The sequence below is a fragment of the Ictalurus punctatus genome, chromosome 5, assembly GCF_001660625.3.
Source record: "Ictalurus punctatus breed USDA103 chromosome 5, Coco_2.0, whole genome shotgun sequence".
Lineage (NCBI taxonomy): Eukaryota > Metazoa > Chordata > Actinopteri > Siluriformes > Ictaluridae > Ictalurus > Ictalurus punctatus.
The window spans coordinates 33,854,614-33,882,496 of NC_030420.2; the positions used below are offsets into that span (position 1 = coordinate 33,854,614).

The 27,883-nt window shown below is 43.8% G+C and overlaps 3 protein-coding genes and 1 pseudogene across 5 annotated transcripts; 1 reads left to right on the forward strand and 3 right to left on the reverse strand.

Annotated features, from left to right (window-relative positions):
• The first annotated feature begins 1,155 nt into the window (after window positions 1-1,155).
• Window positions 1,156-2,362, forward strand: LOC108265202 (UDP-glucuronosyltransferase 2A3-like; annotated as a pseudogene).
• A 956-nt stretch (window positions 2,363-3,318) lies between these two features.
• On the reverse strand, window positions 3,319-8,037 carry dedd (death effector domain containing). 2 transcript variants are annotated; one of them, XM_017468356.3, is made up of 5 exons: window positions 7,766-8,037; window positions 6,289-6,832; window positions 6,074-6,181; window positions 5,854-5,985; window positions 3,319-5,745 (listed from the first exon to the last, which is right to left on the reverse strand). In XM_017468356.3, the coding sequence occupies exons 2-5, from the start codon at window positions 6,728-6,730 to the stop codon at window positions 5,321-5,323; spliced, it is 1,107 nt and encodes a 368-aa protein (XP_017323845.1). In that variant the 5' UTR covers window positions 6,731-6,832; window positions 7,766-8,037; the 3' UTR covers window positions 3,319-5,320. The 2 variants fall into 2 exon arrangements, with proteins under 2 accessions (XP_017323845.1, XP_017323846.1); XM_017468357.3 differs by lacking the exon at window positions 7,766-8,037 and adding an exon at window positions 7,149-7,565.
• A 1,173-nt stretch (window positions 8,038-9,210) lies between these two features.
• On the reverse strand, window positions 9,211-13,042 carry LOC108265723 (phospholipase A and acyltransferase 2). Its single transcript, XM_017468358.3, has 4 exons — window positions 12,888-13,042; window positions 12,065-12,185; window positions 10,024-10,322; window positions 9,211-9,832 (listed from the first exon to the last, which is right to left on the reverse strand). Exons 1-4 carry the CDS (start codon window positions 12,903-12,905, stop codon window positions 9,752-9,754), a joined length of 519 nt encoding a protein of 172 aa, XP_017323847.1. The 5' UTR covers window positions 12,906-13,042; the 3' UTR covers window positions 9,211-9,751.
• A 752-nt stretch (window positions 13,043-13,794) lies between these two features.
• Window positions 13,795-25,883, reverse strand: bgna (biglycan a). Of its 2 annotated transcripts, none has more exons than XM_017468355.3 (8): window positions 25,730-25,883; window positions 24,130-24,406; window positions 20,886-20,998; window positions 19,493-19,706; window positions 18,186-18,296; window positions 17,780-17,873; window positions 16,001-16,139; window positions 13,795-14,378 (listed from the first exon to the last, which is right to left on the reverse strand). In XM_017468355.3, the coding sequence occupies exons 2-8, from the start codon at window positions 24,371-24,373 to the stop codon at window positions 14,181-14,183; spliced, it is 1,113 nt and encodes a 370-aa protein (XP_017323844.1). In that variant the 5' UTR covers window positions 24,374-24,406; window positions 25,730-25,883; the 3' UTR covers window positions 13,795-14,180. The 2 variants fall into 2 exon arrangements, with proteins under 2 accessions (XP_017323844.1, XP_047011707.1); XM_047155751.2 differs by having other exon boundaries at window positions 24,130-24,378; window positions 25,730-25,878.
• Between the last annotated feature and the right edge of the window lie 2,000 nt (window positions 25,884-27,883).

A 27,883-nucleotide genomic window follows, 5' to 3' on the forward strand; every position in this document is an offset into this window, starting at 1 on the left:
TACTATTACAAATACAGTACAGTACTCATATCTTTATACTACAGCGCTGCTGAATCCTGGACTCTGATTGGTCAGAAAGTGTTGCTTCATTTTCTATCGTTTGACAGTAACAGTATGGCCACAGGGAAGTGTACAGCAAACGCTCCACTAATAATAATAATAATAATAATAATAATAATAAAAGGATTAAAAACAAGCATAATTGTCGAGATGGTGAAGGAGATGCTAATTTAACATTTATGGAAGGTGTCAGCACTTTATCTTAAACATCATATGAGAGCGTGAGAGAGAGTGAGAGAGAGAGTGAGAGTGAGAGAGGAACAGCTGTTTATAACATAAGTGAGAACAGGAACTTGCTTCGCAGAAGTTCTACAACATTAAATGTAGGTATAAAGGAATAAAAAGTATGACGTGGCTATTTAATAAATAATAAAATCAATCAAATTCAGTTCAGTTTTATTCATGTAGCGCTTTTAACAGCGGACGTCGTCTCAGAGCAGCTTTACAGAAACATATAAACACAGGATACAGATTTTAAGTGTGTGAATTTATCCATATCGAGCAAGTCAGTGGCAAGAAACCTTGAGAGGAACCGGACTCAGAAGGGAACCCGTCCTCATCTGGGTAACGACGGAGAGTGTGAGAGTAAAAGAAAGTTCGTTATGGTTTAACATGAAGTCTGTTTGTTGAACTAGTCCACTGTTCACTAAAGGAGACCCGAGTGTAAAACTGTATGAGGTGATCGCAGTCCCGAGGACATCGCAGCAACCGTCGTCCCAGCAACCACAGCGAGAACGTCCATGTGGAACTGAGGTCCAGAACCGTTTCCATGGTACTTCAAGCGGTACCGTCCTCAGCGATCTCCAGGCTGCTCTGCTTGGGGTCGTCCTCAGTAGCAGAACGTAGCCTCCAACTGACGAGAGCTCCATCCAGACGTAGGGCATCAGGATAGATCAGTCAGGTCCAGAGAGCAGAAAATCTGGATCTCCGGCATCTCCATAATAAATCGTAAATTGGCGTAAGTATGTGGTATAAGAAGAATAAAAAGCCCGAAACACGCCCAGACATTTTTACTCTTCACCTTTCTCCAGGACATGCTCATGTTTGTGGACTGATGGCAAATCTCTTCCCATTTTACTATTTTAACTTTGTTATATGTATTACTACAAATCTTTGACCATCCAGGTCACTCTGTCAAACTCTGTCAAAAAAAAGCCTCGGGACCCCAGATACGATTTGATCCTGACTGATCCTGTATGCAGAGGCGGAGTCGTGTTGGGGGTCATACCTGGGCCTTCCAATGGTGTTCAGCGTTTCACTTGATAAACCACTTTGCAATCGCACCATCACCTCTTTCCTACGTTCCAACAATCGGATCCCTAAACAGAGATCAAACGACGAGTTTCACGGACAGACTGAAGAACATCCTGCATTATAGTATTTCAATGCATGTTGACCATGCCATTACTAGACCTCGGTACCAGAACGTCATCTGAGAGTTTAAAGATCCAGAAGCTGACATCTACTCCCTCATTCAATGCGCCAATCTGCGGCTTCACGATGCCAAACGTGGCCTACATCGAGGGATCTCAACGCAAGCCCTCCAATCCTTTACCTGATAAACTGGAGATGTTCACGCAGAGTTCAGGAGAACATGGAGTAATCATCATGTCTTTGGGAAAGCTGATTGGACGCACGGGTTCTGAAATATCAGAGATCTTCTCTTCCGCTTTCGCTCGTCTACGGCACAAGGTTGCGTGGAGACGCCTCGGACCAAAACCTTCCACCTTGGGTAACACTACACTGATTTTACGTTCCCACAAAACGACCTTCTCGGACATCCGAAAATGAAGGTTTTCCCAACGCACGGAGGAACAAACGGTATCTACGAGGCCATCTATAGCGGCGTTCCGACGCTGGGAATACCGCTGATCAGTCTGACAACACGGTATGCTTGAAAGCCACCGCACGGCTGAAGCTTCGGAGGTCACGGCCCTGGACACGGATACGCTAACTCATCCTCTGAAAAACATCTTGGAGGATAAACAGCTGTACAGAAAGAACATTGGCAGGATTACAGGAATACAGGATGAAACCGATAAACAGTGCCACCTTCTGGTTGGAGTACGTCATGAGGCATAAAGCTGCATCACATTTGCGTACCAAGTCCTACAAAAAGTCCATTTTAGTAAAACCTTTCACAAAACTGGAGTACACTGGGCTTATGTTTAAATCGAGCAGGTTTTCCCAGATACAGATGATTTATTCCGTCTTAATGAAACAAAAACATTCTCCACACACATTGATTTATTTTCCTCAGGCACAATCATTTTATACACGGCTGTCGATCGGGGTTGCGTAGGCATCGGTGCTCGCACCCGAATGTTCCACCTATGACTTCACAGTGCATTAAAAGTTTAAGGATCATTGTGCATGAAATACTCACTCACTCACTCACTCAGTCACGGTGCTGCAGAGTTATGCATTTTCTATATGAAGAGAAACCTGAGCCATATTTCCTGGCATAACTGTGGGAAAACAGATTTTTATGTTGTAAATGAAGTAAACATGCCAAAATGTAAAGCAAAAACATCAAACATTTTGAATACATCCCACTCTAAAGTGTAGTTCATGCTGTTATACTGCTATGGTCCACAGTGTGGCGCTGTAAAGCCACAAAACTAAACCGTTTTTGGTCGAACAAACTACAGAATGTTTAGGTGAAACCTGAAATGTTCTGGAAAGGACTTTTCTGATTTAAATAGCTTAGTACGCTCCGGATATTTCAGTGTTGTAAGCTAGCTTTAGATTGGACGATCGGACGTTTGACGCACGTGAATCGAAGAGGCTGAACGCGAACTGCGATGACGTGTCTTCGCCCAAATCTGTGGAAACTCCTGGAGGGACCGTTCAGATCGTGTAACGCGTCAGAACGCTGCCACGACTCTCGTCTGATACGGTAGTGACCCTGGCGAAACGTAAAAACAAAAACGTGCCGACGGAAAGGAAAAACCTCCCCTCCGTACCACCTTGAGCTCACTCTGAAGAACCTCTGCATTCGTTTGCGCGATCCCGATTTCCCGAATCACGTCGATCGTTCACGCGAATCATTTTCTTTCGATCGCAGGTCTACCGTTAGAGGATCCGACCCGCAGTACGCACGCTAACACGCAGTCTAAACCGGGGAAGAGGTGCTGTTCGGATTCCATCACACCGAAATCTGGCCACGTCGCAGTACCGCAGAAGTACACTGGAGGGAAAATAAATAAATAAGTAAATAAATAAATAAATGAATGAAGATAGATAGAAACAGCAGAATTCACTATTTTAACAATCCGTTTTTATTGATTTGTACACTTAATTAATCAGTCAGCTGCTACGCACGTAGACGCATCACTGAACACAATCGTCGCCGTGGGAACCAGGAATAAATCTTAGTAAATCAAAATAATAATAATAAATTGTCGTATTGCAGCACTTCATTCGGATTCGGAATGGCGGTCCTTACAGGATGTGAAACACTCAATAAAATAATAATAATAATAATAATAAACTGTGCCGTCGGTGTGGAGGAGTGTGGCGATCCCCTGGGTCATCGTTCTTCGTGAGCGAGGTTCTGGAGGTAAACTTTAGCTACTTCTTGGTAGAATGTTGGAATAATTCAATAATCAGTATTAATTAATGAACACCTAGCTATTTCAGTTCAGCTACTCCGACAGCAAACCTTCAACGCGACGCTAGCTAGCTAATTTAACAGCAAGCTAACTACTTTTTTTTCTCCACGTAACCAGTGGAACAGTTCTGATGATGTCGGGGGACCAACACGCTCGCCGTGCCAAGATATACCGGTAACGGTGATCTGCAAATGCCTTCGGGGGGGAAAAAAAAACAAAAAAAACAAAAACCCTTTCCAGGAGTCTACTGAACACAGCGTGTTTATCTGCTATAGGCATGTGCCGATACGACCGATATTCTCAGAGTGATTTTTATTATCGCAGCATTTTACAATATGACAATACTGTATTAAAAAAAATACTACATTCCAAAAATGGCATAATGAATGGAATTATGGGATTGCATACTCCAAGGTGGGTGGGGTAAGGGGGGGGGGGCACGTCCAAATATGGCACAGCAGGCCATAATATAACACTGTCACTGCGCGTCGAACGTGGCGGCGTGCGCTATAATCGATCATCGGCACATGTCTAGCTCACCGTGACGTTAGCGAAATCGCCGACATGCAGGTTTAATGGACAAGCACTCAAAACATCACCAGAACATACAGCCTATATAATAGATACCATGTTTTGTAACGTTGTTTAATTCCGGTAGGAAAATCGTACAAAATCTCTTTTTTTTTTTTTCTTCTTTCTTTTTAAATTCCACTTCTTCGGCCTCGGAGTCTTCCGGAACAGTCACTGAGGAGCTTCTCCAGATCACCAAATGAATGTTTCTACGCTTCTTTCGGGAATCAAACAGAAAGAAGGGGAAAGGAGAAAAAGACGAGGCGTGGGAGGGTCTGAGATTCGAGAGCCCTGTTTGTGCAACACAGCTCCACGTTCTCCACAAGGGGGCGCTCTTCTTCTCTTCAAGGAATAATTTGACAAAACTACCTCACACGTTTGAAGGGTTTTCCCTGAAACGCAGTCGATCAACCGAACACCTGTTCGGTTCGGTTCTTCGGTACTGAACCTGGAGCTACTACGGTTAACGTTGCTTATGAAGTCGATCTCGGACTAAATGTCGCGCTTCCAAAGGTCTGTCATGTAAACGTGTTTACGGAGCGACTTCCTGTTCTCTGGAAACAAACACGTCTTAAACGTCACCGCGTAGCCCGGCTCTGGGACGATATGAAGGCGGCCACCTTTAACGACGGGAATCGCATGGTTTGATATTTTTGGTGTTAGAATTTGAGAATTCGCAGACGACGCTCTGGGTGATAAACCACTACAGCTTATTAGCTACATTAGCTTTGTAGCTCCAGCGCAAATCTGAACCAGACGACAAACACGTCTTGGCTGATCGACTGCATTTATGTTTCATTTCTGGATGAATTTGTCACTTCTTTTATTTTATTTTAAATGCTTTTTAGTGCTTCGTTGGCACACTGTTGGCAAATCTAAACACCATGATACCGGTTTCTCGATCGAGACATTGCCTATGATTATTAGTATTATTTTCATACTTTAAGAACTGAAGCATACGTTCTCTCTCCTTCAACGCTGTCCTTCCTCCGTGATCTGTTCCTCGGGTCCATGTAACTCGGCTTGGCTCCGCCCACACTCCACAACAAACTTACAGTCAAAATTTCGCTTCGCCATTATGAAGTCCCCGTCCCCGGGCCAGCTGGGCTTAACCCCAGCCCCGCCCCCACCCCTCCCCCCATCATCAGGTTCCTCAGGAGCTTCCTCCTGCCCGCCTGGTAGTCCTCCTCGTCGACGTTGACGAGCAGTTTGATGGCCTCGTGTCCGACAGCTTGCTTCAGTGAGTCTGTGATGAACACGCCCTTCAGCGCTTCCAGCAGCGAGCCGTTGATGTAGTCGCGCCAGAACGCGTCCAGGTAGGTGAGCTCTGAGAATTTGATGTCGCAGATGATGGATCCGAGGTCGCGCGATTTCAGGATGGTGTTGGCCTGGTTGAAGCGCTCGAACTGCCGCTCCAGCGCCTCCTGCTTGTTGGAGAAGACGTTGCCTTGGAGGGCCGAGTCGTGCTGGCAGTACTCCGCTCGAACACGCAGACGGATGTCTGAGAGAGGATACGGATATTTACATACTGCTCCAATAACACAGCTCTAGACATGTATACATGTGTGTGTGCACATGTATGTGTGTGTGTGTGTGTGTGTGTGTGTACCGCAGGTCTGTTTCTCCCGGCAGTCCGCCACACTGTGAGCTCTCTTCCTCTTTCTGTTTGGAGTGGGCGTGGCCGGTTTGGGGCGGGGCTGACACACCTCAGGAGAGGGGCAACGAATCACAGGCTGTGGACCTGCACAGAAACACGCATCAGTGTGTGTATTCACCTGGCTTCATGAAAACACACACACACACACACACACACACACACACACACACACCTGCGCATCTGTGCGGTGTGACCTGTGGGCTCTCTGTCCTGCTTCCTCTGGGAAAAATGTAGCGTACAGACGTCTCCTCTAAGTACTGATCCACAGGGTCAGGACACACTGCAGAACAGACACACACACACACACACGTCAGCAATATGCTTCTGAAGCTGCTTACTAACAGACCAATCTCTGTGGTGTGTGTGTGTGTGTGTGTGTGTGGTCACCTGTCTGTCTCTTGCGCAGCGTGACGTAAGGCAGAAGGTCGTGTCTGGTGATGATGCGCAGCAGCTGCAGAATGTGCCGGAAGTTGGTCTCGTCGCAGCGCCCCTGTCTCTCCAGCGCCAGCAGGAAATCTCGCCCGTCCCGTATCCCGCCGCGCTCGTACTCGTCGATGACGTCCACGAACAGGAAGGAAAGCACGCGCACGTCGCGGTGCGTGAGGTGAGTGCCGACGATGTCGAACATGCGGTGCAGCGAGTACAGGCCGTACGCCTCGTCCACCGCCTCCTCCGGCCACGCGTGCAGGGAGCGAGAGGAAGACGGCGCGGATCGGGACGCACCACCACACGAGGTCGAGGGTCCTGAGCGTGAGCCCGAGCTCCTCGAGGAGGAGTTCCGTGGAGCGGGAAGAGCACGTGTGGCATGCCTTTGCCGCTGTGATGTCATCACTCTGCGCCGCGAGGACGGAGACGCAGGATGATGAGACTTCCTGGGAATCAGGGCTGGATTCTGCACACGCGGTGCCCGACTCTCGCCTCCAGTTTCACTCTGCGATCACAAGCACAACTCTTTAGATAAAAAGCACCGATTCGTCATTTTATCCATGACTGTTGTGAGCAATGAAAACTTGATAATAATATCAAGCACACTGCACATGTAAGCCATGACAAAACTATATTAAATATTCGTAAATACACTCAGTAAACAAATAACATATCAATATATTAGTTGCTAGACAGTATGTTTTAAAATTGTTCCAGTTAAACCTTCCAACAGCAAAAAAAAAAAACACATTCACTGTAGCTCTAACCCCTCATCAGGGTCTAAATGTTAGCCAGTTAGCTGGTAAAGTAACGTTACTAACCGATATATAAAAAACACACCGACGGAGAAGAACACAGGGAAAACAGATAACTACTTCTCCTCAATAGCGTTCTCCTATTTAACTGAGATAGCCGACATCATTTTATCTCCTTTGATACCATAGCAACGCAGTAAGCTATGCGACTAGCTGGCTATTTTTACTGTGTAGCATGACAAGCTAAGCTAGCGTCGCTGATATAATAAAGTTGATCGGCTGACAACGTATATTCTTTTTTTTTTCCAGTCAGTAATAATTCGAGTGATGAATGAACAATTCGAGCGTTTTATAAAATCACTTTCACACACCAACAATTTTGAGACAAAACCCGGTAATAGCTATGCTAAGTTAAGCTATGCTATGCTATGCTATAATCAACCTGCTGGCTTTGATTTTACACTGCGCTTGCGCACTTCGCGTGTCTGATCGCCGGGTTTTACAACACGCATGCGCAGAACTCTGGACAGTGACAGTTCAGCGTCAAGGAGTGATATTAGCGTTAAGATAAACTAAGCTAAGCTAAGCTAGGCTAGGCTAGGCTAAGGTAAAGATAGCTACAGCTTTCACAGTCATGTACAGTAGCTAGCAGATAGCAAACGTAAATATTTCCCAATTCTTACCTGTTGGAGATCATGAATTAGCTCAGGATCGCACTGATATCGAAAGTGAGCTCTTTATAAGCGTTAAGTAAGCGTATATAAACGTGAAATTGCGTAAATTCACTGCTTTTGTGAATGAAGCGTACAAAAACTATAAAGCATGTCCATGTTTTGTTTCTCCGCTAACCAAGAAACATCCGGGATATTTCTCAAAACTGGCAACATCCGGGATATTCCTCCCTGAACGGAGCTGGAAACATCCGGGATATTTCCGTGGGGCGCTTGAAAATGGCGGATTCCATTGATTTATGGCTAAAAACAAACAAACAAAAGAAAACAAGATAATAAAATATAACTAAAAACATTCCAAAGGAACAGCAACACATACACACATACATGCCACAAATATTCACAAGTATATACATATATAAAAATCCAGTTTGTGCTGGTATTTCAGTGGGGGGAGGACATCAAACCATTGATTACAGTAGTTCACATCCCTCAGCAGCTTTAATTAGTCTAATATGTGGCCAATCAAGATACAGACAAGGTATTATTTATTAAATATTCAGACCCTCCTTAGAATACAGCACTCTGTCAGCTTCCTTTGGGGTGGAGATAAATGAGTAAAACAGAACTAGATACACTATACTGCTGAAAGTATGTGGTGACCTGAGAATCACACCCATATGTGGTTCTTCCCCAAACTGTTACCACAACGTTGGAAGCACACAATTATATAGAATGCCTCTGTATGCTGTAATATTACAATTTACCTTCAAAAGGCCCAAACACCGTTCCAGCATGACGATACCAGTGTGCGCACAGTGAGCTCCGTGAAGGCGTGGTGTGTGAAGGTTGGAAGAAGGTAGAAGAACTCGAGTGTCCTGCACAGAGCCCTGACCTCAACCTCAACCTCACTGAACACCTTTGTGATGAACTGGAACCGGAGCCAGCTTGACATCCCATCAGTACTCGACCTCAACCTGAGTAATACTCTTGTAACTGAATGAACACAAATGCCCACAGCCATGCCCCAAAATCTAGTGGAAAGCCTTCCCAGAAGAGTGAATCTTATAATAACAGCCTTTAAAATGGGATGTTAAGCAAGCACATACGGGTCTCATGGTCAGATGTCAACATAGTTTTGACCATATTGTGTAAATGGCACTGTTAGGGATATCAGAAGCTAAAAAAAAAATGATAAGATTGTTTGCAAACATACAGAAAAAGAGGAGGACATCTATAATAACATCCAAAAGCGATTAGGAGCAGGTAAGATTACTGTTCTGAACACTAACAGACAACACTTAGGTGGAACTGGTAAACATACAACTGGAAAATGTTGATTCTGTGACTGACAAGATGAAGTCCACAGGTGCTGTTACAGTGTACAGGCTGTAACTGAAAGAAAAGAAACAACACTAAAAAGCAAGATTCATGATGAAGAATATGTGCAAGGACCGTTATTAGGATAAATTTCTTTATTAATTTTTTCCCTTCACTCGTACATGTTTCTGACATGCTAACCAGAAGAATCAGAAGAAGAAGAAGAAGAAGAAGAAGAAGAAGAAGAAGGAAACAGCAGGGTGATCTTTGTACTTTAGTTTCTGTATTTTAATCTGTTATAATTACTCACTAAAAGCAATATCATTATCGTTGTTGTTATTAAAATGACACATTGACCAATTAGTGAATTCATGTTTTTAAATCATTGTGATATACCCACACACATATAAATAAAATGAAACATTAGAGAAACCCGAACGATACATATTTAGGCTTAGCAATATATAATTTCACCGCTCCTCCCTTCTAACTATAGTCTGCCAGGTTTAATGCTTTACCTGCTCTGATAAGCCTCGCTCAGGTGTGTTAATCAGCCCAGGAGGTGCAGTAGGTGTGTTAGAGCAGGAAACACTCCACAAATCCATAAATACAAATAAGACATGTGTGTTAACGGTATGTGTATTGTTCAGGTTAGGAGTTTTCCATGTCTGTCACAGGTCATGAAGTCTCTCTCCACACAATGTCTGCAAACACTTTGGTCGCCTCCTCACATTCTTTGTTTTTGGTTTTTCCTGGAATCTGGATCAAACAAACAGGAACAGAGTGATTTAGAGTCAGAAATTCCCGAATCTAAAAGCAAGACCTGTTTATTATGAGTTGCTTCTCATTCTATTTCACGTATTAATAAACACAAAGACAGATGGACAGATCACATGATGTGACGATCAGCGTTTGATCTCTGATGAATTCACAGCGTTAACTGAACTCACCTGGTTACACACTGCTTTTCCGTAGCGTACAAATGTGGCGAAGTGTTCGCAGTTCTGAGTGAACAGTTTGTAAGGAAGTTGTTTGTCCAGGAGGGAGTCACACCGTCGCTTCATATCGTCTAGCTCTGAGGGTGTGAGCGTGTGCCGGCTGTTGCTCACCAGCACGCGCGCTCCTTTGGGGACGTTGACTTCTGCAAGACGTTGGCGGCGGATCCGTGTCTCTCCGAGCAGGAGATCACCGCACACAGGGAACATGGTCTGCAGGTACCCACGGACCGTGCTCATCAGGTGCGTCTCATCTAGGAAATTACCCAGGTAATCAGGGTCATTAGACATTTCTAACACATCTGAATCAGTTTATCAGGAACACCATACATTCCAAACACACCCGACCCAGGTAATCAGGACCACTGAATACTCATAACACACCCGACCCAGGTAATCAGGACCACTGAATACTCATAACACACCTGACCCAGGTAATCAGGACCACTGAATACTCATAACACACCCGACCCAGGTAATCAGGACCACTGAATACTCATAACACACCTGACCCAGGTAATCAGGACCACTGAATACTCATAACACACCCGACCCAGGTAATCAGGACCACTGAATACTCATAACACACCCGACCCAGGTAATCAGGACCACTGAATACTCATAACACACCTGACCCAGGTAATCAGGACCACTGAATACTCATAACACACCTGACCCAGGTAATCAGGACCACTGAATACTCATAAAACACCTGGACCAGGTAATTAGGACCACTGAATACTCATAACACACCCGACCCAGGTAATCAGGACCACTGAATACTCATAACACACCCGACCCAGGTAATCAGGACCACTGAATACTCATAACACACCTGACCCAGGTAATCAGGACCACTGAATACTCATAACACACCTGACCCAGGTAATCAGGACCACTGAATACTCATAACACACCCGACCCATGTAATCAGGACCACTGAATACTCATAACACACCTGACCCAGGTAATCAGGACCACTGAATACTCAGAACACACCTGACCCAGGTAATCAGGACCACTGAATACTCATAAAACACCTGGACCAGGTAATTAGGACCACTGAATACTCATAACACACCTGACCCAGGTAATCAGGACCACTGAATACTCATAACACACCTGACCCAGGTAATCAGGACCACTGAATACTCATAACACACCTGACCCAGGTAATCAGGACCACTGAATACTCATAAAACACCTGGACCAGGTAATTAGGACCACTGAATACTCATAACACACCTGACCCAGGTAATCAGGACCACTGAATACTCATAACACACCTGACCCAGGTAATCAGGACCACTGAATACTCATAACACACCCGACCCAGGTAATCAGGACCACTGAATACTCATAACACACCCGACCCAGGTAATCAGGACCACTGAATACTCATAACACACCTGACCCAGGTAATCAGGACCACTGAATACTCATAACACACCTGACCCAAGTAATCAGGACCACTGAATACTCATAACACACCCGACCCAGGTAATCAGGACCACTGAATACTCATAACACACCCGACCCAGGTAATCAGGACCACTGAATACTCATAACACACCCGACCCAGGTAATCAGGACCACTGAATACTCATAACACACCTGACCCAGGTAATTAGGAACACTGGACACCCATGAACAAGATCATTAGGAACAATAAACACTACAAACACACCTGAACCAACTCATGAGTAATAGTGAACACTATACACCACTGAACCAACCAGGAACACTGAACACTCCCGAACCAGGTAATAAAGAACACTAAACATTCCTAACACACCTGAACCAGGTAATAAAGTACATTAAACATTCCTAACACACCTGAACCAGGTAATAAAGTACATTAAACATTCCTAACACACCTGAACCAGGTAATAAAGAACACTAAACATTCCTAACACACCTGAACCAGGTCATCAGGAACACCTGGGCAGGTGTGTTAAATGTGGGAATCCCCAAACACTGCTGTAATTTTTCTTACCTGCGACTGCAAAGTGAACGACGTATCCGTCTCTGTCGTACACGCCCCAGTGTGAGTAGCCAATCGGGTATGCGAATTCAATCAGGTCTCCGAATTGGGCGGAGGCTTCTACTTCAGCAGCCTGAACAGCACATGCAGGTTTGGGAACGAGTTTGACCACATGCACTAAACTGCATTTACATAACGCAGAGAGAACTTTCCGAAGGACTCACTATTGAACAAAAAACTGAGACCGCAGAGGGTTTTTGTTTGTTTGTTTTTTTGTTTTTTGTTTTTTTACAATTAATTTGAACATGTGAAGTATAGAGTTTTATAACTGTAATTACTTTGTCCGGCGTGTTCTGTTTCATCAGAGGATAGATGCAGTTAAACCTGGCCAGGTATATTTCGGTCGGCTAGCTTTCTCTTTAGATCGCATTCTCTTTATATCGCATTCTGTTGGCACATAAATTTGCTAAAATCTGCTGGAAACGAGTGAAAATATAAGAATAAGATCATTTTTGCGATGTTAAATGATGTTCCTCTACAAAACAGAGGAACACCAGCCTTGAGGATGACTATAGAGTGACAAGTGTTTGTACGGCAGTGAGACCCCAACCCTGAAGGGTCAGACCACCGTGTAGCAGTTATGAACACACCTGAGCTACAGACTTTGCAGCAACCCTCCAGGACACGAGTTTAACACACCTGATCTAAACCATGGACATTTTTATTGTTTACTGATGAAATTATTCAATTTAATCAATATAATCTCACATAAGCACGTCTCTGAATGTATTTTCTTTAAAAAAAAATCAAATAAAAAGAAATAAAAACCCCTCACCTGCTCTTTGTATTCCATCGCCGTTGTTGTTTTTTTGTTTTTTTCCCCCAATCACGAGAATGAAATGTAGAACCCTGACACAAGCCTGGCGAGCAGGTTGAACTGGAGAAATCACAGCTACATATCTGAGTGTGTGAGGTAGGTGTGACAAACAGGTGTACAGTACAGGTGTGATACGAACTCAGCTATCGGGTAAGGGGAGGAGAATTTTGCGTTTATTCAAATGGTTATCCCACCGTTCTCTACAGCTGATACGTATTTCGAAATAAAATATTTCTTTTCTTTTACTGTCAGGACATCAGAATATATACACACACACGACTGGGTATATAAACACTCGTTACTGTGATCAAGTACACGACGTTGATCTAAATCAGGAGCGTCGAACAAACAGGTCGGTTCTACTCCTGCCCGAACGGAATTTGGGTTCTAAAGTAAAATGGTCCTGTGGACTGTAAATGAATTGAAAGATCAAAAAAAAAAAAAAAAAGAGCTTCTCTGTTATTGCTTTAGGGGTCAAAAGAGATCAATAAACTCTCTAAATCAGGGCTGTAAACTCTGCTACCTGCAAAATATGCTAATGATGTGCAATTCATTTACACTTACATCATTCTTCATTCGAACGATTAAAGAAAAAAAAAATTGACACGTAATCCCGAGTAAGTTCGGTTCTACGTCATAGCACTGTAAAATGTGGAAAAGTTCAAAGGGGTGAAAAAGAACCTACTTATTCAAGACACCGTAATTTGGAAAATTTGTTTATTGGTGACGAATTGCAGTCTGTTCATCTGTTTGGTAAGTAATATATGTAAATGTTTTAAATGCACTGCAGGAGATATAATATACGGTTTTAATTGCCGTGGTCTTTTATGTGAGATGAGATTAAATCAGATCAAATCAGTCACGGTTCATTTGTACAAAATCTGGGTGATTTATTGACATTATTAAAGCGCTCTGGGGTCTAAATTAGTGCGTAAAGTATAGTGAAGCTGCGGTGAAGGCACGCTAAGACTGACACAGACAGACAAGAACAGCTTCCTCTCGATCAGGATGGACAGGCGACATGCAGGATGTAGGACAACGGACCGAACTAACATGGAAATTAAAGCGTTAATCAGAAACATACAACAATGACCCAAATGAAGTGTTATAATGATGTTATAAAACATGTGGTAAGAAGGTGACACTAAAAGAGTCTTTTAGTCTGTGTTTTTAACTGTGTGCTGTTTTTATTGTGTGTGTGTGTGTGTGTGTGTGTGTGTGTGTGTGTGTGTGCGTGTGAGCACTGGGTATCTATTTCTTATGGTTGCCGAGCTGCACGGCCATGCTGTCAGTGACGCAGCGGAAGGTGGCAGGTTGAATTTCCCAGTATTCAATGGGGTTCCCGAACAGACTGATGCCGTTATAGAAGACCTTCTTCACCCCAAACCCCGTCGGGCAGAAATCATTCACCTTCACTGAGGTGATGTTATTGGAGTGAAGATAGACCACCTGCAGGAGAGCGAGAAAGACGGGTAGACACAGAGAGAGAGAGAGAGAGAGAGAGAGAGAGAGAGACCTGATCAACTGAAATTCCCCACGTGAAATATTTAATATCGAATCGAATCCATTCAGAGGGGCTTCATACTTTCAAAACGAACAAGTCAAAGTAGTTAAAGTCGTAATAACATTGTTGCTAGGCAGCTGGAAAATATGGAAGTCTATCATTAGGTAAATAACCTAGAACGGTGGTTCTCAAAATGGGGTCCGGGGACCTGCAGGGGTCCGTGAAGTACACACCAATGGTAGCAGAGCTGCTATGTAAGGTGTTAGCTTGAGATCGGGAGCAACTCGGGGTTCAGTGTCTCGCCCAAGGACACTTCGGCGTGTGGAGTCACATGGGCCGGGAATCGAACCGCCGACCCTACGATTAGTGGACGACCCACTCTACCACCTGATCCACAGCCGCCTGTTTGACTGGTCACTGGAATTTCACAAGGTTAATCCAAACCTTAATAAATGGCCTATCGATAACGTCTATAGATAACTTGGACATAATGTGTTCTGTCGGTGGGATGTTCAGGATTTTTTTTTATAAAGAATTCCAAGCTTGTGCATGGAAACAATATAATACTGCAACTTTCACAGGCTGTATTGCGGAACATTAACATTGCGTCACAACTAACATATTCGCAACCATCAGGAGGTTGTGAACGCTACAAGACCGAGCCGTTCGTCTGGGAGTTTCCCGTATTTAAATGTACAAGAAAAGGAAGACAACTACAGTGAAATTCTTTTCGTCATATACCCCAGTTTGTTATGAATCTGGGGTCAGAGCACAGGGTCATCCATAATACACCACTCCTGGACCAAAGACCAACAGTGGCAGCTTGGAGACGCCAGACCTTGAGTTCACAACCTTCTGATCAGTACCCCGAGGTTTTAGCCACTGAGCCACTACTGCCCATAATGAATGCCGCATACGCCACTACAACAGCGAGGCGATACGATAAGGATAAGTAACGGCCCAGTAATGGCTCACACCTAGCACTTTGTCCGGCCCACCTCCAAATCTGGGTGCTAGAATTTAGCCAGGACTCGTAAAACCAAATGTTTACAGCTCGGCCACTATTGGCTTCAAACTGAAATGCCACACATGCATTTGTTGCACTCGGGCCATTTTTGGACCCAGATTGCAAAAGCTGTTAGAAACTTTAAATGTGGCTGCTTACCACTGCGCCACTTTCACTTGCCCCCGCCATAATGAAGTACAACCTTATTTTGGCCCAGTTTCTCAGCTATCTGGGTCGGACGTACGCAAGATAGATTTTTCTCTATTAAAAGCTGACTGAATCTCCAAGTAGTTAGATATAGACTATACAGTATGTGGGGCTGGGACACATTATGGCCATAAATTATAAAGCGTAAAGTTTGGATTAATGCAAAAGGGTGGTGGGGGGTGGGAGGGAGGGAGGGGGTTCTATTCTTTCTGCACAAAAGAAATGGAGTTACTGAGTCATTATTTTATACCAGACTTTTATTTACTTCACAGTTTTCTTAATATTAAGAAGAAAATCTAGCTCAGCTAGTGAACACCTCCCGGTTTATGGTAACACATACAGGACGGTACGTACCTGCAGGTATTTGATGTTGGGCAGGCCACTGGGGATGCTGGAGAGGCGGTTGTGGTCCAGGTGAAGCTCTCTCAGGCTGGGCAGGTAAGAGAGCGCACCGCGTTCAATATGCAGGATATGATTCGACCCGAGACCCAGCCTAATCGCAGACAAAAAAAAAAGAAAGTCGGTGCAAAGTAACGAACCTTATCAACACAGCTGTAGAGAGAGAAAACGATATTTTAAACATTGAACCTGCTGTGTGGTGTTTAGACACAAGATGGCATCGTGTTTCCATTTGATATGGATCGACGTTTGCAAGGGTAGAGAGGAATTATTGTATGATCTGCCACGTTAAGCATCTTATTTTTAACTTTCCATTTTACTCTGTGGAATGTACCATTGCGGCTGGAAAGAGGAGGGGGGGGGGGGGGGTTCATTAAATTATGTGATAATTCTTTATTTTCCGTGGCAGCAGAATGTATTATTTTAATTCAGATGATATATTTCAATATCTGTAATCGTTTGAAATTTTTTACACCTCCTACCTGTTTACAATGGGTCGATCCCTTCACGGTGAAAAGAAAAGATAACCCCATTTTAGTTCTCTTTCTTTGGTGAAAGGGAGAATGCAATGGGAGAAGGTGTGTGTTAATGCAATTGAAATATATATATATATATATATATATTTTAATTAAGTATTACTAATACTGTCCTAACCGTACTGAATTCTTTTGTAAAGAGGTTGTAGTTTTGCAGGTTGTGGTGTTTGGTTTTAAACACCACATTGTATATTGCTAATCATTGTATATTGTTATGCTAGCTATAATGCATCATTTTTTTCTTTAAAAAAAAAAAAAATCTATGTAAGTGTAGTTAAGTGGCGTATTGTGATGAAGGTGTACACTATATGACGTACGTGCGCCCCTGAGCATCACACCCATATGTGGTTCTTTCCAAAACTGTTACCACAAAGTCGGAAGCACACGGTTGTATAGAACGTCCCTGTACGCTGTAGCGTTACAATCTCCTTAAGAACTAAGAGGCCCAAACCGGTTCCAGCACGACGACGCCCCTGTGCACAAAGCCAGCTCCGTGAAGACGTGGTGTGTGAAGGTCGGAAGAAGGTAGAAGATCTCGAATTTCCTGCACAGAGCCCTGACCTCATCCCCACTGACTCATCACCTTTGGGATGAACTGGAACCGGAGTCTCCTCGCATCAACATCAGCGCCTGACCTCGACCTCACTAACGCTCTCGTAGCTGAACGAACACACATCCCCACAGCCACGCCCCAAAATCTAGTGGAACGCCTTCCCAGAAGACAGAGTGGAGCGCGTTATAACAGTGTAGGGAGAATCAATCTGGAACGGGACGTTCAACAAGCACATATGGGTGTGAAGGTCAGGGGTGCACATAATTTTGGCAATATAGTGTATGTGCTCTGTAGCAGGGATATTTTTGGTAGTTTAACATCTGCTAGCAACATTTATGTTGCACACGGTTATTTTAATTGTGAATTCTAAGTAGGAGTTATGCCAAATGATTTAATTTTATAGTGTTAAATATCACCAATCAAATATGACTCGGTAATGAATGTGTATAATCAATATGTCTGTAAATATGGAGTATTTCATATCAGACGTGCTTTGCTTGCACAGTCGTTGAACTTGCGAAGTTGTTGTACGATTACAGATGTTCCACGTTCATATACAAGGTGTACCGCATTCCGAATATATAGAGCAGAGAGAAAATGTATTTTTAATATTGCACCACGTGTCATGGCGTGAATCAGTCTGACCTCTGCAGCTGCTTGTATCGGCTTAGGTCCTCCAGCTCGATGGCCTGAATCTCATTATGGTCCAAATGGAGCTCATGGAGACTTGCTGGCAAATCTGACCAACACATACCAACACAATAGTGTGTTTCAGTCCAGGGAAAACATAATTACTAGTTCGAGTAAGTTCATTTGGATGCAGGACATGATTCTAAATGTGCTGACTTTATAACGTCGACAGCACTTTCAGCCTTAAAGTCCAAAAACGAACACGTGTTGATTATTTAACGCTGAGACCATTCAGTTTAACCATTTAACCATTCAGTTGATATGAGTTAATGACTAGCATGTTATATTAGCACAGTACGTAGAAATATAGAACGGTATTTGTTAGTGGATTTGTCGACACCCTTTGTGTGACCCATGTTACCTTTTGGTACGCCGGTGAGTTTTGCCTCGGAGATTCGTAGGTAGTTCAGTTTGAGACCCTTGAATGCTCCAGGCTCAAATCCGCTGTTGTGGATGGGATTACGACCCATTTCTGCCCACAATACAAGAAAACTGCTGAGACATCACTGTGAGACATATCTTGAACAGTTATCCATGTAAAGAGAGTCTAGCCCTGTGGTTTTCAAAGTGGGGGCCACCAGGGGGCGCCTGGGGAGCCTCAACGATTTGGTGTGAAAAATAAATTCTCACTCTCAGACAACCACACACACACACACACACACACACACACACACACACAATCAATTCCTAATGTAATGTAATGTAAAGATGTAAGATGTAATAATTATTTTTTTTTTTTTAAAAGGGGGATATATTCAGAAGTCTGTATTTTTAATGTGTTTTAAAGACGTCTTGCAAAAGGGCGGCCTCGGTCAAATGTTAATGCCATTTGGGGGGGCCTTGCCATGGAAAAGTTTGGGAACCCCTGGTCTAGCCTATCATGTGGTGTCCAACGCTACGTATTTTAGCTAATTGTTGGCTAGCAAAATTTTCTCTGCAAATATTAGGTAAGCAAATTAGCTTGTTAGATTAGACTGGTTATAATGTTCAGTTAAGTACGTTGACTCGGCAGTATTTAAAAGATTTACTATTGTATCTGGAATATATTTATGACTGTATAAAATACCTGAAATTACATTACGTTCTGTTACGTACCTTAAAGGACAAGACTTTCGACGCGGTAGCGTTACTGGATCACCCTCTTTAGGGTGTTAATGTGCAGTATATCAGTCCGTACAGGATTTCGCCGAGTTTCGTGATTGTCGCGGCCAAAAACGCTTGATTGCGCTGCGGCTTTTTTTTTTTTTTTTTTTTTGGAAAACTACTCGGATTGGCGAAATTGCAATCGCACAAAATAGTTTCGCGTGATTTTTCACAGTGATGAGTTGGTAAATGAGACCTTTTAGCTGTACACGTGTTCGACGCACGTGAATCGAAGAGGGCTTTGGGTGAATGCGCGTCGTGATGGCGTCACATGACGTGTCTTGGCACAATTCTGCGGTAATTTTGAAAAACCTGTAAGCTTTTTGAGTTTGCTTGATTTTGCATTAATTTCTGCGATCACAAAATCCCGGAGCGACTGGTTTATGTGTGTTTTTATGGTTTGGACAATGTTTGCAATACCACCAATGGCCACCTGGGGAGCAGCGACCCACAGAGCTCACTCGTCTAGAGGTACGTACTGTATATCTAAACGGGTATATATATATATATATATAGATATCTCACCGATCACATGCATGTTCCCTAGGGCACTGAAGGTCCCTGCAGCTACTTTCCGGATGAGGTTGTCATGGATACGCAGCTCAACAAGAGATGCAGGCAGGTTGCGAGGGATGGAGGTGAGCAGGTTGTGGGAAATGTAGAGCTTCTGCAAGCGCTTCAGAGGCAGGAAGGCACGAGGGTGAACTCGAGAGATCAGATTACTCCTCAAAATTAGCGCCTGGTATACACACACACACACACACACACACACACACACACACACACAAACACAATTTTTAAGGAATGGGTTTACAAAATGTTTAGGCAACTATTAATGAGTCTTGGTCTGGGTCTTGTTACTGGTCTTGTTACTGGTGTTGACTCTAGTTTGAGAGTCTTGTTCGAGGTTTTGCTATGTCATGACCTTCAACATCTTACTCAGTCTTGGTCTGGATCTTATTACCAGAGTCCTGGTATAGGTGTATCGGTGTTACTCCGAATTTGGAGCTGGTGTGACTGGAAATTGGGTCTTGAGGCTCTGCCTAGGACACATTAATCAGAGTCATGTTCTAGATCTTGCTCTGTAGCATTTGGTTCTATGTCTCTTTACTAAGTCTTGTTCAGAGTCTTGATTTCGTTTTTCAGAATACTGGACTGGTATAATTGCACAGGGTTAGGCATTTGTTTGGGTCTCATATCTGGTCTACTTCTGGGTCTTGTTAGTCTTTGTCATAGATTGAGTGTGAGTTTTATTACACAGAATCTTGGTCTGAATTTGGGTCTTGCTACTCAATCTAGGTCTGGGACTCAGTATTCAGACTCTGGGTCATGGTCTGGGTCTCGGTAATCAAACTCTGCGTCTTGTTCAGGGTCTCAGTACTCAGACTCTCTATCTTGGGCAGTGTCTCAGTATTCACAATCTGGGTCTGGGTCTCAGTATTCAGATTCTGTGTCTTGGACTGTGTCTCAGTACTCAGGCTCTGGATCTTGGGCAGTGTCTCAATCAGTTCTCACGCTCTGGGTCTTGGGAAGTGTCTCAGTATTCAAACTCTGGGTCATGGTCTGGGTCTCAGTACTCAGATTCTGCGTCTTGGCCTGTGTCTTAGTCCTTACAATCTTGGTTTTGGACTCATTAGTCAGCCTTGGTGTGATTCTTTTTACTAGCCTAGATAGACTTAGTCTTATAATTACATGAATCACCCAAGTCAATATTTATTTGACTGAAATAATTAACGAAAAGAAATGAACAGAAGAAAATATGTAACATATCTACTGCAAAATCTCAAAAACCCTAATTCTGTTTCAGCTCGCTAGTCGTTTTGAAATGTAATTACAAGCTAAAATGTGCTACTAAAAACACTGAAGCCTGTTGGTAATTTCAGGACTTATTTTGGACTTTAGGTAATTTTAGTCTTACATAGAGGTTACTGAGGCCTTTAAAATCTCCCTCACGGATCTCCATGATGCCGTTGCACTGCAGGTCCAACAGCAGCGTATCAGATGGGATGTTGGACGGCACATAAATCAAACCTGCAATGCAAAACAGACACAAAAATCATTCATTAATACTTACTTACTCACGTTTGAACTTACTACAACATTGTGACGTGTCCCAGTGCTGGTCGATTGTATAAAGCTTTATTTATTCATTTGTCGGATTGTTTGTTTTATACAGATATATGGTTTATTTAGATGTATAACTGAATAATACAGCATTAAAATAGCACAATATCAGGTGATATTGTCAGTCAGTCATCCAGGGTGTCTGCTTGAACTGCTGTTTTTATTGGCCTGTGTTTTAGTTAGTAGGCTAACACTATCTGGCTTGTGCCTAATGTTGTTGTTGTTTTTTTCACAGGCTGATGAATATATATGAAAACATGCAAAAAAAAAAAAATATATATATATATATATATATATATATATATATATATATATATATATATATATATATATACATACAGATTAGCTTATAAAATATACAGAGAACAGAGAATGTACGTGATAGCGTTGTTCTCCACGGTGTATTTTAGATAGCTAGCTAGAGATATTCCATGTCAGTTGATGGCACCAACTGACATGGAAGCCATGGGAGTCGGAGCCATCTCTGAAGCCGTGAGGCCCGAACGGAGCGACCGAGAGGTGGGGTTTTGATTTTGTTTTTCATTACAAAATAGAACTTTTCCACCAGGGAATCCATTATTCCAAGCCCTTACATCCTGCAGCGTTAAAGTGATGCATCGGAGAAAAGACTCTGAAGCCAAGACCACTGAAAACGGTTGGGGGGGGGGGGGGGGGAATACTTCTTCGTTTCTAAGAATATAACTGAATGAAAACGTAGCAAAGGTAAGATAAAATACTTGGAAAGCTACAAACTATTTAACCGTAACTGCGCACAAGTAGAATGGTCTAGGGATTGTGCTGACCTGCAGTCTGTAAATAAACTCTAATAAAGCGGGCCGGGTAGACTGGGTCTCGAAAACATCCTTCTAACTGCTTTATTTTCACTTGTAAAGTTTTCAGAAAGCAGTAATTTGGGAAACGTTGGGTAAATTGTGGAGTGCTTGGCCTGTGTGTGTTTGTATGTGTACGTGTATGTGTGTGTGTGTTTGCGCGCACATGTGTGTGTGTGTCTCCATATAATTACGATGGAGCCGGACTATCGCGGCTCCACGTAGCACAGCACGATGGCAGATGGAGAAGGGAGAAAAAGAGACGGAGAAACAGAGAAAGCGACAGGAAGAAACGAATATATAATGAGAGACAGACACATGGAGAGAGAGACAGGAATGGAAGCAGAGGTAGACAGACAGACAGACAGACAGACAGACGGATGGAACTAGAGTGAAAGAGAGACTGGCATTCTTTCCACACATCCTGCACACATCTGTGAATCAGAACCTGTCATGTGGTCCTGATGTTACCATGGTAACCAGTGAATTATTTTCAAACAGCTACTTTTGGACTTCATGGGTGATGGCGAGACGGGCGTCGGTGTTTATGGCACATTCGCTGCCATGTAATAACACCATAAACAGAAACGTCTGCAATAAAATACCATGTGCACAGGTGTCTCACACACACACACACACACACACACACACACACTGGGGTTATGTTAATGTCTGTCATCCAGAGAGTAAAGTAACTCCTCTCTCCCTACATGGTGTTTCATGTGGTTAGCCAGAGTTCACATTCCAACACGCAGTTTAATTTCCCGTCCTCATTTTTGGACGCTTACCTTCGCGCCGTTTCGATTCACAGCTGTCAGAAACTGTACATGACGAAACGATGGGGGAAAAGTGGGACATTACGGGAAAATAAAGAGGATATTGACGATTTAAACACTTCCATTTAGGCACACTCCTCGGCCAGGTCTGGTCAGCCATCTTAAAGACAACCTGAAACCTTTATTTTCTCACTTAAATGATCCAATTCTTCTGTCACTAATTGTCCACTCACCTTTGCACACTTCTAAACAGCGGGTACCGTTGCCTCCTCTCACCTCCAGGATGCCCGTTTGATCATGAGCGTGTGTGGACTTTTGTATGCGCTCCTGCATGGGTTTCTCCATGTTCCTCCTACCTCCCGAAAGTGTGCCGATAGGTGGATTAGCCGTGCTAAATCAGCCATTGGGGTGAATGGTGTGTGAACGCATGTTCGCATGGCCCGGGGTGTATTCTTGCCTCGCGGGATCGGGACGGGCTCCAAATCGGAACGGAGGCCGTGTTCCACGACTGGTTTTGAGCCATGTTCCGAGACTGGATTAACTCTTCCTCTCATCCACATCCTCTTTATTTCTTCTGACAAATCCCTTTGGATATCTAAAGAGCCGTTCCGTTACTTTATCAGCTCGGGTGAAGTTACGGGCGCGTTCCAATTTAGTATATCATCTCATCCACTTCCTCTGATTTGATGTCCTTGGCCATTTTTATGTGAAGTCTATTTAAATGCTATTTGGATACTTTCCCTCATTCATTTCCCTTCAGTTCAGCCCGGTTGACCGTGTGTGAGGACAGTGCAGTTATTAGCCAGTACAGGATTTCACAGAGGTTTTTTTTTTTTTTTGTGATCGTTGCGGCCACAAAACTCTTGATTTTTCTGCATCTTTTTTTTTAAAAATGCGCGATGCAATTCGCGTACTCTTTTATGTGGAAAACTACTCGAATTGGCGAAATTGCCGTCGCACTAAACTGTTTTGCACGCACTTTCGCGGCGATGTTTGTTCGACGCGTGTGAATCGAGGGCTTTGGCTGAATGCACGTTGTGAAGACGTCACATGACGCGTCTTGGCCCAAATCTGTGGAAATTCTTGATTGTGCATTCATTTCTGGAATCGCAATATCGCGAAATCCTGGAGGGACTGAAAAGCTCAGGTAAAGATGTTCCAACACCGTCCCCTCGTCCCCTTGTACTCTTTTTCCTGCTTCAGGTTGACTAAATTTCTTAAGATCAAGTAGGATCAAGAGGGATCACACTGACATCACTGTAGGCTTTAGGAGCACGCCTACTTACCCAGAAGGCACTGCTCTGAAATGCCTTCGAGAGTGAGTGAGAAGGAAGTCATGAATTTTACCGGAGTGACAAATTACCAAGTTACACACTGTAGGATGCACACTTCAGAGTTGTTAGGGGACGTCGATGCGTGCAGTAATACTAACCCAGATCAGAGCACTGCACCACCTTCAGGTGACACACGCACCCGAACGGACACGTTGGCATCTCCGGCAGAGCGACATCCTCAAACCCCGAGCCTTCCTCCTGGTCCTTCATCATCATCGTCATCAGATCTTTGACATCGATATCTTCGCCAAAATCCCAGAATCCTCGCTGCTGGAAAGGAAGAGCGGAGGACAGGAGGAGCGATGCTGACAGCAGCAGCATCGTCACGACGACCGTCGTCATGGCTGCTGGAGGAGAAAGATGGGAAGCGCAAGGCTGCAAAAGATGAGAAAGAAACCGATGGCAGTGATTCTGTACAGTCTCCCTTCTTCCCTCATTCTCTCATTCTGTCCCTCCTCTCATGTCCTTCATTCTGTCTCATTTTCAGATTCCCTTCCTACTTTGTTCTCTTTTTCTCTCATTCTCCCTTTTCCCCCTTGTTCCATCATTCTCCTGGTTTCCCCCTCATCCATAGACACTCCTTTTCTGCTTTCTACGGTTCTCTTTCTCTTTCTGCATGATTTCTTTCTCTCACACTCCCACCTTTCCTCGTTTTCTCTTTCTCTTCCTTGTTATTTCTCATTATACCTCATTTCCCGTTGTTCCCTCGTTCCTTCCTCTTTCCCCCCTCTTCTCTTTCCCATTTTTTTATTCCATTCATCCTTTCAAGCTTTTCCTCCCTCGTTCCCCTTTGTTCTCTCTTTCTCGTTCATTCCATCCATTTTCCTTATTTTATTCCCTTAAACAGGAAGTAAGGTTTTCCGTTCGTCTCGCTCTACCTTTCAGTCTTCTTCTCTCATTCCCTTACTTTCATTTTTTCCCTCTCTCATTCTCTTTCCCTCGTCCTCCCCTGTGCCCTCGGTTTAGGTTCTCAATTTTCTCTTGTTCTTGTTCCGCCTCGGTCATTTCCATTTTTTCCTTATTTTCATTTCTCTCTACCTCATTCTCTCTTTCTTTCAAGGATGTATTCACCCCGGTTCTGTCTTTCTTTTTTTTTCTTTTCTTTTTTTTTTTTTATTAAAGTAACGTTATCGTTGTCAGTCCGTAAAGCATGAGCTCTGGTGATTCTCTCCACGCCGACGCTCACAGAATCAGCCGCTCTGTGATTACACGATTACAGTGTCCTGAAATAAGAATCTGTTTTGGAAAAGGCAAAGCTGAAAGCATGCGGTTCGTTCGGGACACAGAGGCGCACCCGAACACACCCAGCACCCAACCCTGACACTGTTTCAGGTGTTCCGCCCCATAATAAACACGACACTTTAAACACAGGCGCAGACAGAGACACAAAGGTGGCTTTAACGCACCACAGATTAGAGACTTTATTCAGACTAATAATTGTTTAGTCTACGAAGACATCGAGCCCAAGTGCTGAGAATTCTACGTCTAGAAAATAAGCCGAGTGACTCAGAACTGGAATTCTGTTAGAATACAAATCCCACATGAATTAAAGCACCACTGGAGTTTTGGCCAAAATTGCAGACTAAATAAACACCAGTTCAATGAAAACATTTTTACTGCTATGAGGAATACACGCGGATATTGACGCAATAGACCTAGACACTGGAGTGCTGATCTGTAAATAATGAGTCTTCTTACCTCTAAAGAGTGTGCAGGTGTGACAGATCCTTCTTCTGTGTGTATGAGCTTCAGTGTTTCCTCATTGTGTTGAACCCCTGCAACTCAACACCAGGAGATGAGGGCATTTCTACACAGAGCCCAAACGGACCAGTCCCACTTACACTCACTTCCCTCCCACTGTGTGCAAAAGAGAACGAGAGAGAGAGAGAGAGAGAGTAAGGGAGGGGACGGAGATGGATGGATGGACGGACGGATGAAGGTAGAGGAACAGGCATGATTTTATTTCATGAGCTATTTGGATAGATCAGGGCCCTTACACATCTGTGTCACTATGGAAGATGGATGGGCCAAATATTAAGTCTTGGGGTAAACTTGGGGTACTTTAAAAGAAAAAGTTTTTTTTTTTTTTTTATTAGAATGCAAATCATTTTTTTTTTCCTTGCCACCGTCGCTTGCTCATTGGGGATAAATTTCCATCCATCCATTTTCTGTTCCGCTTATCCTTACAGGGTCGTGGGGAACCTGGAGCCTATCCCAGGGGGCATGGGGCACAAGGCGGGGGACACCCTGGATGGGGTGCCAATCCATCCCAGGGTACGATCACACACCCTACGGACACGCCAATCAGCCTAAAATGCATGTCTTAGGACTGGGGGAGGAAACCCCCGCAGCACAGGGAGAACATGCAAGCTCCGCACACACAGGGCCACGGTGGGAATCGAACCCCCGACCCTGCAGGTGTGAGGCGGACGTGCTAACCCCTAACCCCTAACTACGAATACAATGAGTAAAAACAATCAATTAAAAATTATAAGTAAAAGTGATTTGATAGTACTAGTTTAAATATATCTATATCTATATCTATCTCTCTATCTAGCTATCTATCTTCACTTTTGACAAGGTGCCTTGGAGCACATCAAAATAGACACCATTGGGCTGCAGCCATATAAACGTATATACACTCTTGTCATCATGGACTATACCACCTGAAGGCAGCGCTCTGAGAACAGCTAGTTCCCTGCTGCTCATGCGTTGCTGCTGCTGTTCAGCCAGGATCCCAAAAGATATTCTGATAGCACGCCACTCATAAAAATGGATGAGTGTAAGCCATTTCCACACCTTGGTTTACCACCAACAAACTGGGAATCTGGTCAAGCCTTTCACTGAAATACCAAGGCCATGCAGTTTGGACCTCCAGCTGGCCCATGGGTCTTACTTGCTGACTGTGAGATTGCACAGTCCTTCAGCCTTTATAGGACTACAACCCTTTAACGTTATTGTTTCACATATGGGAGACCTGATATACTGATAAAGTTGGCGAAGGGTACATTGGGGCAGCAGGTTGGTACAGCTGTGTGTTAAAAAAAAAATTAGGACCCTACAATGTGGGGCAACAAGTAGCCATGCTTCCATCTCACAGCTCCAGGGTTCGAGTCTGGAGTCCAGTTTGCCTATTCTGCCCGTGTCCATGTGGGGTTTTTTTTTTTCAGGCACCCCAGATTCATCACTGTCCAAAAACGTGGCGGACTGACAACTTTAAAGTTCCCCTTTATAATGCCATGCAAATATGTTTGTGTGTGATGTCTTGATGGACAGACATCCCATCCAGCATGTATCCCTTCTTGCAGGTGGTGTACCCAGGATAACCCCGGATCTACCACCGGCCTGAACAGGATAAAGCATTCACTGATGATGAATTATTGAATAATAACTCCCACACAATTTGATCACATGTGTATGCAGACTCTGGGCCCTGATCCGTTGCCTACCACATTAGGAACAGTATGAATCTTCTGGTAGCTCATTGAGGACCCTACGTTTGACACTTTCCCTATGCCCCAGATTAACATAATGAGCACTTAAGATTGCTATGGTATATATCTCCACCCTAGACATTTCCCATTAGATGCTAGGCTAAAAAGAATATTTTGCATGTCTAGTACCTCTGGCAATACTGTTAGAAGTTAGTGCTGATAGACATTGTGCTGCAGTCTAACCACTCAGAACCCACTGTCCGCAAAACCACCTTGTAGATTAACCAAACCAGAAGGAATCCCTCACAACCTGCAGAACCACCCTGCATGCTCCCCTTTTTACTTCCTCTCCCACCATCTTTTAAATAAACGTGCTATATCTCCAGGGTTTCTGTCTTCACGCTAGGTTCTGTTTAGT